General features: G+C 48.3%; 1 protein-coding gene across 2 annotated transcripts in view; it reads right to left on the bottom strand.

Annotated features, from left to right (window-relative positions):
- SLC26A9 (solute carrier family 26 member 9) overlaps nt 1–15,396 on the bottom strand; it is a 47,078-nt gene extending 31,682 nt beyond the window's left edge. Inside the window, exon 1 of one of the 2 annotated variants that reach the window (XM_054024707.1) lies at nt 15,302–15,396. Coding sequence is in view for 1 of the 2 variants with exons in the window: in XM_054024706.1 (XP_053880681.1) it covers nt 2,053–2,177 (125 nt within the window). In the remaining variant the exon portion in view is untranslated. Of the gene's footprint in view, nt 1–2,052; nt 2,179–15,301 lie in introns of those variants that run through there. The other variant, XM_054024706.1, reaches the window with a different exon arrangement.
- Nucleotides 15,397–15,766: the final 370 nt, after the last annotated feature.

The raw sequence follows: 15,766 nt of genomic DNA, 5'->3' as shown, positions 1-15,766 counted from the left end.
CTCTCCAAAGCTTTGGAGGTTCAGATAACATGGGATCTGGATCTGCCCCACTTTCTGACTGCAGTTCTCACCTTGCAAAATCCAAACCCAACCAGTGAGGTTTAGCATAATCTAAACTACCTCTGGTTTGCCCCAGCTCTGATCCTGGATTATCAGAAGCCTTGGACCAATACATTTTAAGACTCAGTCTAAAAACAAAGAATTTGCAGCTTTGCTGATCACATCCAGCAGACATAAAACTAACAAACAAACAAGTATTGGAAACAGACTGTAGAAGTCACATAAACTAATTAAATATTCCCGAATAAACCATTTGAGCAAACACAGATTCTTGTGAAAAAACAGGGACGGACAGACATTCCTCAGAAGCTGCCCCGATTATTAGCACAGGCTGAATGTCACACGTGTTGGAAAAGGAAAGTGGGTCTCTAGGATTTGTATATTACCCTAGAATGCATGGTTGGACAGGGTTTCTATTTTAGAAAGAGCAGGTGAAGTTTCCAAAACAATTATAGGGATTTAGACACATATCTGCTATTTAAATTAGAGTAAGATCTTAGATCTACATCCCCTGAACTGTTCAAGGATCTCAGGCAGTATTTTTCTTCAGTGGTTAGAACATAGGACTTTCAGGGTTTCTCTAGGTTCTGTTCTCCTTTCTGCCACTGATTCATTATAAGGCTTTAAGCATGTCAGTGAACCTCAGCTTACCTATCAGTCCTATGGATTTAACAATACATGTACAGCCTTCCTCAGTTAATGTCTGCAAAGCCCATTGAGATACTTGGATGAAAGATGCTTTCTATATAAATGCAAAGCAAAAGCATTCTTCTGAGCACAGCCAGGCTGCCTTCATTTCTGGTGTCATGGCACACTGCACACTGATTCATTTGAAGTGAAAACCATAAACTTCATTTACCTTTCAATTACACTGCAAACCCAATCAAATATATATTCATTACTCAGCTCTGGTTATTCCAGATGGATTAATCACCAGCGGCTGTGATTGCATTTTCTCCCTGGGGTGGTGCTGTTCCGTACTTCAGCAAAGTGAGATAGAGAGCAGATATTCCAGGGGCTTATTGAAAAACTCCCTCCACTTAAAAAGCACCTGGATGCCACCCAAATCTAAAGTCAACATGGGAACAGCCACAGCCTCTGAGGCATCAATGTGTCGAGTTTAACAAAGGCTCGCTAGCCTATGGCTTTGCCTATCCAAAGCCCAGAGAGCACCTCAAACAGCCGCCCATCTTGATTTCAGAGTACAGAAATCTTTCCACTCCAAATATCTGTGCTCAGTTAGCTATTAGCTTGCATGGCCTGACTCTCTGTTACTCCATTGCTGTCCTGGGGGCAGAGCCAGGACTCTATACACGTTGGAGGAGTGTTAAAGTGGCTTTAAGCCAATTTTGCACTCCCTGTATTCTGAGGCAGGGCCCTGCGCCCAATGTAAGTGAAAGCAGCTGGCCTACGCTAGACCCCGGGAAGCAAGGACTAGCCATAATGCAGTGCACTCCAGCCTTGCCCCCGATTCACTCCCTATGCTGGGAGCTGATAACAGGGCAGATGCAGAGCCCTTACACTAGGTCTATGCCAGTTGAGGAGTCCCTAGACACGTGGGGGTATTTTCAAGGGGCCATTTCTGATTATTTCAAGGTCCTTTTATGCAGCTAGAGCTGCATGACAGAGCCTTTGTGTGTGTGTGAATCAAACTCCAGGGTCGTGGGCTAGTTCACTGGCAGCTGGTTGCCTACCGCCCTTTGTGCCTTTGAAAAAAACTCTCTACTAATTGTGAAATTGATTAGAAAATTACTAACAGGTTGTCATTGCTTCCCCTATGCTGCAATGCCTGGTTGTAAAATGCCACAGGAGACTATTTATTTGCTTAAAAACATGTTTCCCCTGGAATTTTTTTTAATGGAAATGTTGTATTGCTCTTAGGGTTCGCATTCTCTCCTCCCCTTCTCTCCACGCCCCCGAACACCGCACTGCTGAGCCAAATCTGACCTGGCAACATGCTCCGAAGAAGACTCAGTAGCATTTCCACATTACCTGAAAAGGTTCTTGACTTTTTCCCCCAGCGGGTAACTTCTCTTTTTCTTCTCAAACTCTTCATCAAAGAAGTTGACAGAATACGCAGCCCGGTCGACGACATAGCGAGGTCGGGCTTGGCTCATCTCGGTGAACCCTTCAAATCCTTCCGAGATAAGACAAAGGAGAAGAAAGGAATCAATGTGAGCAGAGCTGGCCACCAAGTGAAGTTATAGGAGAAGAAGAAGAGAGACTTGGTCTAGCCTCCTTCCTCCAGGCATTTAGGATTTCCTCTGGCGTATTCTGTCTCCTAAATGTCTTCTTTCCCCTTCACAAGCAGGCTTCTGGAGCAAAGGATTGTCTGTTTCCAAGCTGGGTCACCACCTCTGGGACAAAATGGATTTTTGTCACCTGCTTTATAGTGAAACTCATAAGCGAGGCAATGTGGTCTAAAGGAATGTGCACAGGACTAGGTGTCAGGAAGTACAGTTCTAATCTTGGCTCTGCCAATGACTTACTGTTTGGGCTTGGGAAAGTCACCTGATCTTTCCATGCCTCAGTTTCACCATGCATAAAATGGGGTTAGTGATACATCATAGCACTGCTGAGAGGATTAATTAGCATGTCTGTGAAGCACTGTGCAGTGGGATATATTAACATTACGAGTACAGAGCAGCTTTCGTCCAAGAGGTTCCAGCTATAGCGCCTCATTAATTCATCTACAAACATAACATCCTTAGTGTTTCATATTTGCATTTAGAGACGCTATTCTGTCCTGCTCAGAGCTGTGGGCTAATATCCGATTCCTGTCAGAAGCTGGGAACAATTTTCTCCCACACAGAGACGTAACAGTTGCTGACCTATTTGTATGATAATGATGCCGAACAGTCCTGTTTGACCAGTCCTATGCAATATCTAGGTGTCGGCAGGGGAAGATAATAAACTCCCCATGGCTCACTTTAGTGTAAACAAAGCCATCAGAGGAGAGGGGAGAACCATTATGAGCTGATGAGTCTGAGGGTGGGGAGGGGGAATGCATAAATTTGAAACAAGGATGTGGATAATTATTTTTGTCTGGCATTTATTTAAGTATGTCATTGCCCATCGCACACGCCGAGGATGGGAAAGAAGCTGGGATTTCAGGGAATAGTTATCAAGAAATGAAATGTCCATTGCTGAAAGATGTGAATTCGGATTCGCAGGACCAGCTCCAGGCCCTCAAGCAAGTGCTTGGGGCGGCCGTTCCGGAGAGGGGCGGCACGTCCAGGTATTCGGCGGCAATTCGGCGGACGGTCCCTCACTCTGCCTGGGAGTGAAGGACCTCCCGCCGAATTGCCGCCGCAGATCGCAATCGCGGCTTTTTTTTTTTTTTTATTATTATTATTTTTTTGTTTTGGCTGTTTGGGGCAGCCAAAACCCTGGAGCCGGCCTTGGCAGAATCTTGTCTATAGCTCCATTCATGTCAATGGAGCTATGTAGATTTACGCCTGGACCATTGTTTCAAGAGACTGGGCACAATAGGGTCAGGTTTTGATTGTGCAAAACCTTGTCAGTGGATATTTGGGCCTTACCGAACCAAAACCAGAGTAGGTTTTTATCCAGATCCTGTTTTACCAGAACTCTAAATTTTAGAGGAAATCAAATAGAAGGTTCTGGAGTTGACCCATCTGTGTAACAGCTAAATCCAAAGTGGTTTTGGGTATTGCATTGGCTGCGTTTTAGTTTAGAACCAGGTGCCATTTTACATCCAAAATTCTGGGAGTACTTGAATAACAAATTCTCCTTACGTCTGTCTCGAAATTGTTTTCGACTGGGCCCAGGAATATCCAGATCATCCAGTGTAGGATTAAGGCCTTGTTTGCAGGGGGAAATTGAACAGAAGTCTACAGTGGAATAAACTATTCCAGAATAGCTCCCTATAAGAACACTCGGTTCCAGAATAAAAATCACTCAATTCCAGAATAGTGCAATGATAGAAATAGCTCTGGGGTTCTCGTACTGTGGGTCGTGACACCTAGTGGGGTCATGCAACCAACGGATGTAGTCACGGCTATCCTGAGTGTGTGGAGGACACCATTTTGCTCTGCACAGCATAACCTCACACAGACGGTACGTGCAAGATCACGCTGCCCGGAGGATGCCATTTTTCGCTCCAGAATGGCATCTTCCATGCTGTCGGGGGTGGCAGGAAGCAAAGCGTCTGGAAATAGGGTCATGCAGGCAATAAGGAACTGTTGCAATAGCTCTTCCAGTCAATTTCCCCGTGTAGAGAAAAGCCTACATGACATTGAGCCCATCCTCTGAGAAAGCCTGAGGGAAGGGGGTGGTCAGAGAGAAGGAATAAAGGTTTCCAGAGGAAAAGCTATGTGCTGGCTGCATCGAGTATATTGTCAACCCCGCAATCTGAGGCGTGATCGCAGCTTGGTTAGACATACCTGCTCTAGCTTTAACTAAATTAGCAGGGTAGATATGGCAGCGTGGGCTGTACAAATATGCTGGGCAACCGGGGCATGCGTTCCCATTGCTAGCCTGCTCTGAATCTCGTGCCGCCACATCTACGCTTCTAACTTTCAGCCACGCCAGTGCAGATACAGCTAGCTCTGGTATGTCTATTGAGCTGCAATCGTACCTTGAATTGCAGTGTAGACAGACCCTCGGTCTGGGAGTGATGCCATTAATGTTAAATGTTTTGGGCCCAATTCATCCCCGGGGCAGCCCACTGAAGTCAGTGGATGAATTTGGCTATTTGTACTTTCTGTGTATTTTCTGCACTGTAGCCCAGTCCGAGTTCAGAACGGAACTAGATTATCTCACGTGACTGCCAAAAGGAAACCATTTGCGTGAATGAGGGCGGTAGGACTGGGCTTGCTGTCTGGCATGCCAGGAGAAAAATCTCTCTGTCTGGGCATGTCTTGAGGTGGATAAAAACAATGTGACATCCAACCACAGATCTGGAGAGACGCTGCTCCTAAAATACCTGAACACAAGGCACATGGCCTGGGGCAAAAGCTAGTCAGGAAAAGGGAATCATTATAGCCTGCAAGGCGCTTTAGAGGCTGTGTATGAGGATTGCACCATGCACCACTGAAATGTAGGGCAGAAGATGGCACCTGTTCAGGAGAGCACATCAGCACTACACCGCAGTTTGAGATGGGAAGCAGAGGATACTATATCCAACTGAACACATGGGATGATTTTAGGGAGGCAGAATGTTAATTAACACCCTCAAAATGTGGACAGAGCACAACCAGCAACACCCCATCTCTTGTGAACTAGGGCCTTGTCTACACTAGAAAGGGTTTGCTGGTACAGCTATATCAGTATTGCTATCCTGGCAAATCTTCCCAGTGTAGACACAGTTTATACCAGAAAAGAGCTCTTCTGCCTGTATAACTTATAACAGTTGTCAAATGAAATCAGCTATACTGGCAACTGCATCTACACCAGGGCGTTTGCTGGTATCAGAATGTCATAAAAGAAATCACGCCCCATCTGCTATTACTACGAGCAAACATGTCTAGCATAGACTGGGCCTACGTGAGGCTAGGACTGTGGTCTTCCATTATTCGAAAGATGGAATCCCAGCAGCATAGCCCCATTCCCAGGCCCTGGCTCAGTAGTGACTCAGGGGAAAGAGTGGTTTCCCTTTAGCGTGTGTGTCTACCCTGTAATCAGAGGCGAGATTGCAGCATGTGGAGACATACCCAAGAAAGCTTTGATCTAGCTAGCTGGAATAACTATGGTAGGAAAGCCATGGCAACGTGGAAGTGAAGCCCTCCCAGTTTAGGCTAGGAGAGCCTACATATGTGCTTAAGCATCTAACTTAGATGCTTGAGCACATAGGCAGGCTTCCTAGTCTAAACGGGGAGGGTTTCACTGCTAGTGGTACCCGAACTAGCTAGTTTAAAGCTAGCTCAGGGTAGGACTCCACAGATCCAGAACCTAGGCCCTATAGAACTACTAGGCAGCAGACAGCAGCAGGCTGCATCCCAGTAGCAGCTGTAATTAGCTTGCACTCCATTGCCCATGACCTGCTATGGACACAGCCCATGGAAAGTCCTGCATCAAGGGGTCTGACCGGCAGCAGCCCCAGGACTCATCATTGGCTCCCCACTCGATATAAACCCAAAGGACATTTGTGGCTGCCATGACCATCTTTTCTCCCTGTGCAAATCCTGGCTTTGACCTTGGTTCGATTTTCACTTTGCCTTCTGACTTGGACTCTGATCCTTGGTATCTGCCCTGGCCTGGAACCTGACTATGAAAGTCCTCTGCTACTTCCAGCCTCAGGTTTGATCCTACTCTGATCCTTGGCCTGACTGCCCTTGTTGGGATCCTGACACTCAGGTATGTCTCCATGTGCTGCAATCACACCTCTGATTGCAGCATAGATATATCTTTAGAGGTCTCCAAGTCCAACCAAAGAAGAGCAACAAGAATGATTAAAGGTCTTGAGAACATGACCCATGAAGGAAGGCTGAAAGAATTGGGTTTGTTTAGTTTGGAAAAGAGAAGACTGAGAGGGGACATGATAGCAGTTTTCAGGTATCTAAAAGGGTGTCATAAGGAGGAGGGAGAGAACTTGTTCACCTTAGCCTCTAAGGATAGAACCAGAAACAATGGGTTTAAACTGCAGCAAGGGAGGTCTAGGTTGGACATTAGGAAAAAGTTCCTAACTGTCAGGGTGGTTAAACACTGGAACAAATTGCCTAGGGAGGTTGTGGAATCTCCGTCTCTGGAGATATTTAAGAGTAGGTTAGATAAATGTCTATCAGGGATGGTCTAGACAGTATTTGGTCCTGCCATGCGGGCAGGGGACTGGACTCGATGACCTCTCGAGGTCCCTTCCAGGCCTATAATCTATGAATCTATGAATAAACCCTGAGAGCTGATGAGATCTTAGCCCAAGGTCATATGGCTGCAGGCTATCACTTTGTACAGAGCAGTCACACACCCCTATGGGAGTCTGCTGTCCCAGCCTCCTAAACTGTGCTTTCCTTCCAGGCTTTCTCCAAAGACAAAGGTTCACGCTCATAAGAACAGAGCTGGAGGTGCAGATGGGACTAGACAATCTCAGTCAGACAGCGGCTTCCAGGCAGCCCACCTTTCACTCCAGGCAGGAAGATTATTGAGTGCAGTTGGGGATTTTTGCAATGGTTTAACTCTTTCTTTCTCTGGACACTTCTGCCCCTACCCATATGGACTATTGTGGAACAAGCACTTGGTAAAACCAGGAGCCTAACAGATTGCCTGGAATGAGTAGAGACCATGGGTTGCTCCCATCTATACTAGCTCCCAAAGCATTTTCCATTCTAATAGAGAGGGACGTTAATGGAGACCAATGGCTGACACCACAGCAACAGGGCTACTTTGTGCAGATGCGCCTTCTACATACCTGTCTAGTCAAGCCCAAAAATATCATGCCAAGTGTGTTACACACCAGAGGACTGAGCCAGAGAGGTGCCAAGCATGCTCAGCACCTATAACCTTTGCCCCTCAGGCTCGACACTGCTCAGGATCAGGTCCTAAACATACTGGGTGAAATCCTGGCCCTGTTGGAGCCAGGATTACACCCATAAGTGTATGCCCAGAGGAATGATGACACTGTTAGCTGAGAGGTAGCCACCTCTGGGGTGGAGTCTGGAAGATTTGAACAACGTGCAGTAACATAGCACTGAAGTTTGGGGCAGGAAGCAAAGGATAATGCAGGCAGCTGAAATGGCTGGGAGAATATAGGTCAGCAGTATGATGGTGCTAATGGAAATTTGGCCAGGAACCCGAGGTTGACAACCCTCATACGGTGACATGTGCTACAAAAACTCTAATGATCACATGGAGCCAGACCTAGGTTGCACCCATCATCCAAAATACAGCACCTCCAACAGCGCTGGGCTCTCTAATACCAGTCTTGGGCGTGGGTCAGTGCTGACTCAGAGGAGTGTCACTTACTGCATGACCAAGACCATTTCCCCCTGTCACTAGGTAGGTTTCTATCCATACTGACCCTGCCTGGCTTATATGACCGGGAAAGGAGTGAGGCAGCCGTGGTCTGACCATGTGCAAGGAGACCTTCCCTTCCTGCATCATTGGTCACTGGGTTCAGAACCCTCCAGGTGTCAGCACTTCAACTGGCATCCCCTTTCTTGTTTTTTCCATTATGAAGACAGGGTCATTTGAGACTTGGCTCAGGCTCACCCTAAACACACCCTCGGGCTGGACCCAGATTTCAAGTTCATTCCCTCCAGGCTCATTCTAGATTCTTTAATCCCCGCACTCCTGGGCTTGCTCCAGATTCCCAGCTCCCCATAGCTCATTCTGGAAGCCCAGTCACTCCAGACTCACTTGAGATTCTCAGTCACTCCCCGCTGGACTTGGTCCAGATTGCCAGCTCACCTAGGCTCACCCCAGGAGCCCCATCCCTCCAGATTTCCAGTTCTCCCTCCCACCCCACGTTCACTCCAAAATTCTCAGTCCCCTACAGCTTGTTCTGGATACAGAGTTACTCCTGGCTTCACTCCAGATTCTATAAGTCACCCCCACCCGGGCTTACTCCAGCTTCTCAGTCCCCCATGTCTCATTCTAAAACCCAAATCAAGTCTCAGCAAAAGATCACAAACTCCAGTGACCCTGGCCTAAGTTTCAGGTGTGTGAAGCTTTATTTCTCAATCCCGTTGCTCTCTGAGCAGTGTGCCTGCCATGCCATCAGAGGGACTGAAGTCTCGCCGCTGAGCAAAAGTGCTGGTAAATGTGAAAAAAATAATAAACATAGCAAGTGTGGAGGGGAGGGAAATATTCTCATGATTAAATTCATCTTGAACAAACAGGCTGATGATGTCAGCCTCTCGGAGAGAGTCAAGTTCTTGAGTTGGCTTATCAATGGCCTTGCCCTAGATCAAACAGCAGGCTAAACCTTTGAGATTTCAGAAATAAAGAGCAGGAGTCACCTGATTGTGCAGTGAACGAAAGGGTAAGCCAGCTGTCGTGGTGGTGAAGGAGTAACACGGAGGTGAGCAGGTGGAGACATACCCAAGATAGCGTTTTGCCTTCGTCACAGCAGCAAAATGCTGACCAGGGACAATGCAAGTTATCTACGGGGATGGGATCCCAAAGCCAGTAAAATGCTGTGCTGCCAACCATCATTTTGTTAACTAGGGGCCAGATTCTCTGGAGAACTCAGTTTCTGTTTAGGGTTACCATACGTCCGGATTTTCCCGGACATGTCCGGCTTTTTGGGCTCCAAATCCCCGTCCGGGGGGAAATCCCAAAAAGCCGGACATGTCCGGGAAAATCGGGACATGCGGGGCTGGCGGTGCTGCGCTGGGGGCCGGGCCGGCGGTGCCGAGCCGGGGGCTCGGGGGCCGGCGGTGCCGAGCCAGGGGCTCGGGGACCGGGCCGGCGGTGCGATGCCGAGCCGGGGGCCGGGCCGGCAGTGCAGTGCTGGGGGCTGGGCTGGGGACCGGCAGTGCTGGGCGGGCCGGGGGTGCTCGGCCGGGGGCCTGGGGGCCGGGCTGGGGACCGGCAGTGCTGGGCGGGCCGGGGGTGCTCGGCCGGGGGCTGGGCCCTTACCTGCTTCAGGCGTCCCGTGAATCAAATGTTTGCGGGAAGCAGGGGAGGGGGCGGAGTTGGGGCAGGGACTTTGGGGAAGGGGCGGAGTTGGAGCGGGGCCGGGGCCCCGTGGAGTGTCCTCCTTTTGGAGGCTCAAAATATGGTAACCCTAAAAGTTTAGGCACCAAAACAAGTGGCCAGATTTTCAGGAATCTCTGCATGGTGGAAACACCTTGAGTGCGGAGCTGTTTTGAGAAGCTAGGCCCATCAGTGTTTCAGTGGGCATTGTAGGGTGCTAAGTGCAGTGCAGTGGGAAATATGGCCTTGATTATAAGTGACGAGCACATGGTAATCTGGGCCTAGAGAGTGAAAAGTAAAGGAATGCTCCAAATCCTTAAACCAGGGCATACAATTCTGGGCACACACAGAATTGAGGCAGAACTGTTTCACAGCAAGGATATGGAACAGGCAAAATAAATTGTTCCATAAGGTCAGACAAGCACAAAGTATCAGCTGAGTTGCAACGTTGCATGGTGCCCTGTGAGCTCCTGACCAGTTAACTCATGTCCTGCCAGTTTCAAACCACTCCAGGTGTGCCAAGCACAGGTTTTTCTCCTAGCACCCGCCTCGCTGCCACGAATGGCAACCCCTTATCGCTTGTCCCAGCACTGTTGATAGCTGTGTCTGGGGAGAGAAAGTCACATTGAAGTTTCTGCTCAGTGTTGATAGGATCCGACAGCACAAAACAACTGTTTGGTGCTGACAGAGTTGGAGCAAGAGGGGAACTTCAGATCCAGGGTGCATGAGTTAAAACTAGCAAAACTGGGTGGGAACTTGACTTTCTCTGAGAGCAGTTGGACTGTATCTTGTTTAAAATAGGGCCAAATTCACCCCTGGAGTAAGTGAAGGGTCTTCAGTGGAGCACCACAAAGGAGGAATTTGGCCCATTATGTTTAGGGAGAAAATGCAAATCATTTATATGTGACTTTTTTTACACATGATGTGTCTCACTCCCGCCTCCTGTGGTTTTCTCCCTGATTTCTTAATGTCTCAATAGGTTCAGGGTCTCCAAACCTTAGATTAAGCTTCATTAAAAATGTCTTTTGCCTCTGGGTCTACACTAGATGAGGAAGTTTTACAACAAACCATTGCACATTCAAGGCTGTCCAAGCAATGTCTGCAAAACCTCATGTACCCATAAAATGCCCACCACAGGTGTAAAGCTTTGGGTGCAATACCCAGAATTGGGCCTATTGGTTTAGTCCACGTGAACCAGTGCTGTCTAACCATGTTGGTTCCCAATGCACATGGGAAACCACAAGCACTGCAACTGCACTAGCTCCCGGGAGCCTTCTCTGTCCCACCTTGCAGTGCTGCCTCTAGCCGTTCTGGTCACTCCTACATAGATACCTCAAGGGGCCCAGCAAGCAATGCTACAAACACAGCCGCAAGTGAAGTGTGGGAGTGGATGAGCCTCAATGCCTCTGTCAGAGCCAGCAGCGCTGTAGGGATGCCCTGGAGGGGCAAGGGAACCAACCATGTCACGCAGTTGGGATCCCTGTGATGTTTTCTCAACATGCTGTGGGTGTGACTCGGGAGAGGGGAATGTGACTGTGGCTGAAGAAACTTTAAACAAACCAAACCTGCTAAAATCATGTCGGGTCACTTCCTGCTGTCCCCCTGTGGAAATTAAATAGAAACCATTGAAGCGGCAGGGAATTTTTTGAGACGATTAAGGGCCAGATCCTCAGCTGGTGTAAACTGGTGCAGCTCCACGGAAGTCAACAGGGTTATGTAGGTTTACCGAAGCTGAGGATTCAATGCTAAGTGTATTTCTATGACACTCCCATAGTGGCAAGTTCACTTCATTTAGCCTCTCCTCTGGTTAGCCGATCACACAGGATCCAGGAGAAAAAAGGTTTTTTCTAAACCAATGCAAGTTGTTTCAGAATGTCATGTAGTTCACTCCCGCCAAGGAATGCTGCTCAAACTCACTCCACCTTCCTGCTCGTGCTGGTGTTCACTATCTGCATTCTAGTACCACCTAGAGGACTCAGTCAAGATGAGGGCCCCATGATGCTAGGGGCTGTACATACATATTGTGAAAAGTCCCTGCCTCAGAAAACTTTTTCTATTTCTACTGCACTCATCTTTGTATCCCAGCATCCCCTACCATGACCACTTCCCCAGCCTCTCCTGATCATGTCCTCCCAACCCCAATGAGTTTACCTAGGAAATGTCCTAAAATCCACAGGTTTGTCCATTTCCATCTCCAGTCCAGTGTGAAACCCAGAGATTTCAGTGCTTAGGCACTTAAAAGTTTTGCTGCTTTTATTATGCCAGCATGGTCAAAGCAGAACCACAACCCCCATCTCCACCCCCCCAAGTGCAGACATAGTCTTACCAGTATAAAAGTGCTTATAACAATAGAGCTGATTTTGATTTGGCGATGCAAAATCAGTCATCCCAGGATACAGCACCTTATACTGGTAAAACTGCACCTCTGCTAGGACTTTTACTGGAATAGCTATACTGGTAAAAAACAAAATCCACACCCTTAACTAACATAATTCTGCTGGGAAAACTTCTTACATGTAGACCAGAACTGAGACATGAGTGGCCACTTTTTAAAGTGCCCAGTGGGAGTGGTTGGGGGCTGCTAGATGTCCTGGTATTAGGGGCTTTGTTTTATGGTATACTACTAGCCCTACACACACACACACACACACACACACATACACACACACACATCTGGCCATATAATAAGTGCTGTAAGGAAGAATAAAAAACCCAAAGCTTGATCCCAAGCAAGAGATTTGACCCCCCCAAAAAGAAGAGGTGCCAGACACTCCCTGAAGTCCCTGGGTTTTATTTTCTGTGGCGGTGGGTACAAAACCCTACGGTGATTAGGTCGCTGTGGCAGAGGTGGAGCATCTATGCCCTGTTCCACACCTCACCCTTCCATAGCCCGTATTTTCTCACATTCTTACTCTCAGCCCCTACAGTCCAAAGTGAGGAGTCCAGTGGCCATCGTCTGGCCCCTTTGCTTCACAGCAGCTAGGTTTTGAAACAATGGTTTCTTTTGGTTTAAATATTTGGGAGTGTTAATAGATGATTTCCATAGACAGATGGTCCTTGTGGGGGGGGGGGGGGAAGGTAGGAACAAACCTGAGCAGTACCGGGCAGGAGCTCAGGCTCTGCACTCTCGCTGCTACCGTTGGGCCAGTGCCAATATTTGTTGTACCACTTCACAGGCGTTTCAAACCAAACTAGCTGTGCACTTGGTAACCATCATAATAAGAGCTGCAGACATCTGCCAGTTACTGCAGGTGAAGCCAAAGCATTTGGTTGAAAAGGGGGTTTATGAAAGAAAATGCTTCCACTCCCTGGGCCACATTCTGGTCTCTGGTGTAAATCTGGAGTAACTCCTTTAGAGTCTGTGGAGTTACTCTGGATTGACTATCTTATAAATGAGACCAGAATTTAGCCCAGTCTTTCTGTGATTTGTTTAAATAACCCACTTGCTCTCAGCCCTGCCCCAACGTTTCATATGCACAACTTTTCAGCTGCATCTAGTCCCAGTTTAATTATGGGAAGAAGGGGAGGCTGGTAGGCATGTTACGAAGGAACAGATTTGGGGGTGCAAGGAGGCTTGGAGCCACGTGCTTGCCAAGCAGGAGTAGACATCAGGGTAGCAAGTGTGGGAGGGACCCACTCCTTGCACTAGTCTCATGGAATAAAAAATGAGCAGCTCTGTCTGCTCCAATGCAGCGCTGCTCCAGTGCAGAAGAACAATACACTTCTTGCGTCAGAACAATTCAGTGCAGGTGCCAGGGTGACAGTGCTGGAGACTGACACCCTCTGTCCATGGGCACCACACAGATGCAGCAGAATGCTGCTTTCCCCATCCCACAGGGCGTCAGTCCTGATCCCCCAGGAGGCATCTCTAGGGCTTGGAGAGGAGCTGAGTTTCCAGGTCCTCTACAATCCTTAGCCTCTCTGCTGAGACTGCCAGCCAGGGGGTCAGTAACAGTGGTGAGGCTGATACGTCTCCAGTGGGAAGCCCATGCACTCCTTCCTCCAGACCACCAAAAATAACACCACCAGCAGCAGCAGCAGCCTGGCTTCCAAGGGCCAGGCCAGTCCATTGACTTAGTGCAGTCAGAGCTGATCTGGAGCAAGGTCAGCAGCCCCTTGGCAGGCTACAGGGTTTAAAAGCCATAAGAACCCCTGGGGGCCTCTCTTCTCTCAAGTGCTGTCAGGTGGGTGGCTGCTGGATTCTACAAAATCACCCAGTTTAGGAACAGTCTTAGGGGCAAATCCCAGTGTTGCTGGAGTCAATGGGAGTCTTGCCCCTGATCTCAATAACATCAGCGTTTGGCCCTTGGAAAGTTTTCCATCACAGCTCCCTGTCTCCTTATGGAGACAGCATCTCCACAGCTCTGCGGGAAAGGACTGAGAACTGACTTAAAGAGACTAGATGGGTAAGGGAAGAAATCTGCCCCCCAATAGATCCCTCTGGCTAGGTGTTCCCGGAGCACTGAGACTGCTACTGCCCTGTGAAGAGCACATGGGCAATGGAAAGTCTCAGGAATTAGGAAGTTTGCAGACTGCAGCATTCCTGCAGCACCTGAGAACACTCTTATCCAAGTTGCCTGCTTAGTGCTCTCTCATGTACACAGACACACTCCCTCCCCCAGGGAATCTGATCTAAGAGAAGGAAAAACACCGTGTGGGTCACCTAGTCCATCGTCCCCAACAGTAAGGGCACTTTCTGCTGACCAGCAAATAACAATGTAGGTAAGAGCCTCTTCAGGGATCGTGCCAGGGGAGAACCTGTCCCAAGGTTCTCAGCTTATGCACAAGGCAGAAGTGGATGGATTTTAGCAGCACACAGAGAGAGAATCACCACAACATAGTTCCACTGATCAGAGTATAGAGAATTGGAACCCTAATTAGGGTCCATGTTGGGCAGGACTGTTTCTTATCATACCGATCCTAAGACTTGGTCTAGGCTAGATTTAAAACTCCCAAACAATGGAAATCCCACTGCTTCCCTTTGGACACTGTCCCTACATCTCTGATAGGAAGCACCTTCAGATTTCTAGCCTAGAATTTCTTCTTAATTTCATCCCACCTTAAATAATTCCCCCCTCCTCCTTGGTATATTAGGCTGGGATAGACTTTTATATCCCTCCCCCCCCAAGCTCCTGCTATTTATTCCTTAGCCAAACTATGCAAACGCCACCTTGCAAACTGTGGGGGGAGAAGAGGGGAGCATCGCAAAGTCTGATTTTGGTTGCAAACTCCTTGGGGCAGGGACTTGCCTGCAAAGCACCATGGATTGAATGGGTGCAGCACAAACCCGAGTAATAGACCAGACCCACAGGCTCTGTAATTACTAGTAATTCTCCATGCTCAGGCAAATTGCCACCAATCTCAGCGGGAGTTTGTGTGAGTAAGGACTGCAGGGTTTGATCCCATAATAATTAATTCCCATATTTGGCTCTTGTAGCCTTCCTTCATAACTCAGGCCCCTTGATCTTTGCTGTTGCTAATTCCTTGGCATATCTGCTGCTGCAAATCCCCTTTGGGGGAAAAAAAAAATCATTCAACAACCAGGTCTCCAAATATTGAAATTCACACCCTGTGGCTGTGCAACCACAGTGCGAATCCCCCACGCCCACCCAGACAAAGAGCACCATTGTTGGGAGCAGGGACTTACCTTCACCTTTGCTGGAGGGAAGAAAGGGCTAATTCTGCCAGGTGAGCTGCAAATGTGTCAAGAAAGCCCAGGCAGAGAGTTGCTCCCCAGGTAGAGGTGTGCAGAGGACTGTGCTCAAATATAAACCAGTGAGTCATTTATAAATCACCTCAGTCAAGGGGACTGAGGGCTGTGCTTGGCTCCTGATTGGTTTGCTGGGCTTGTTACGAAGTGATTGCAAGCAAGTACACCCAGGCTAAGCCCAGGAGATAGGAAGAGAGATAAGGAGAGATCTGAAGAAGGACAGCTTTTTTAGCCCCCCCCTTTCAGAATTAGGCTGTTTGATCCCATTGTACAATTCCCTCAATACACCCAGGACCTCGGAGACAATAGACGATATTGAGTGTCCCCACAGGTCCCCCCAGCATTCGGACTCCCATTGTGGGGAGAAGATGCTTTTGTTGACTTGGGCTACGGTTTCCTGGT

This window comes from Malaclemys terrapin, chromosome 4 (assembly GCF_027887155.1).
Source record: "Malaclemys terrapin pileata isolate rMalTer1 chromosome 4, rMalTer1.hap1, whole genome shotgun sequence".
In the NCBI taxonomy this organism is placed as follows: Eukaryota; Metazoa; Chordata; order Testudines; family Emydidae; genus Malaclemys; species Malaclemys terrapin.
Note: the sequence above shows the minus strand (reverse complement) of the source record. Positions and strands in the feature narration are given on the sequence as shown.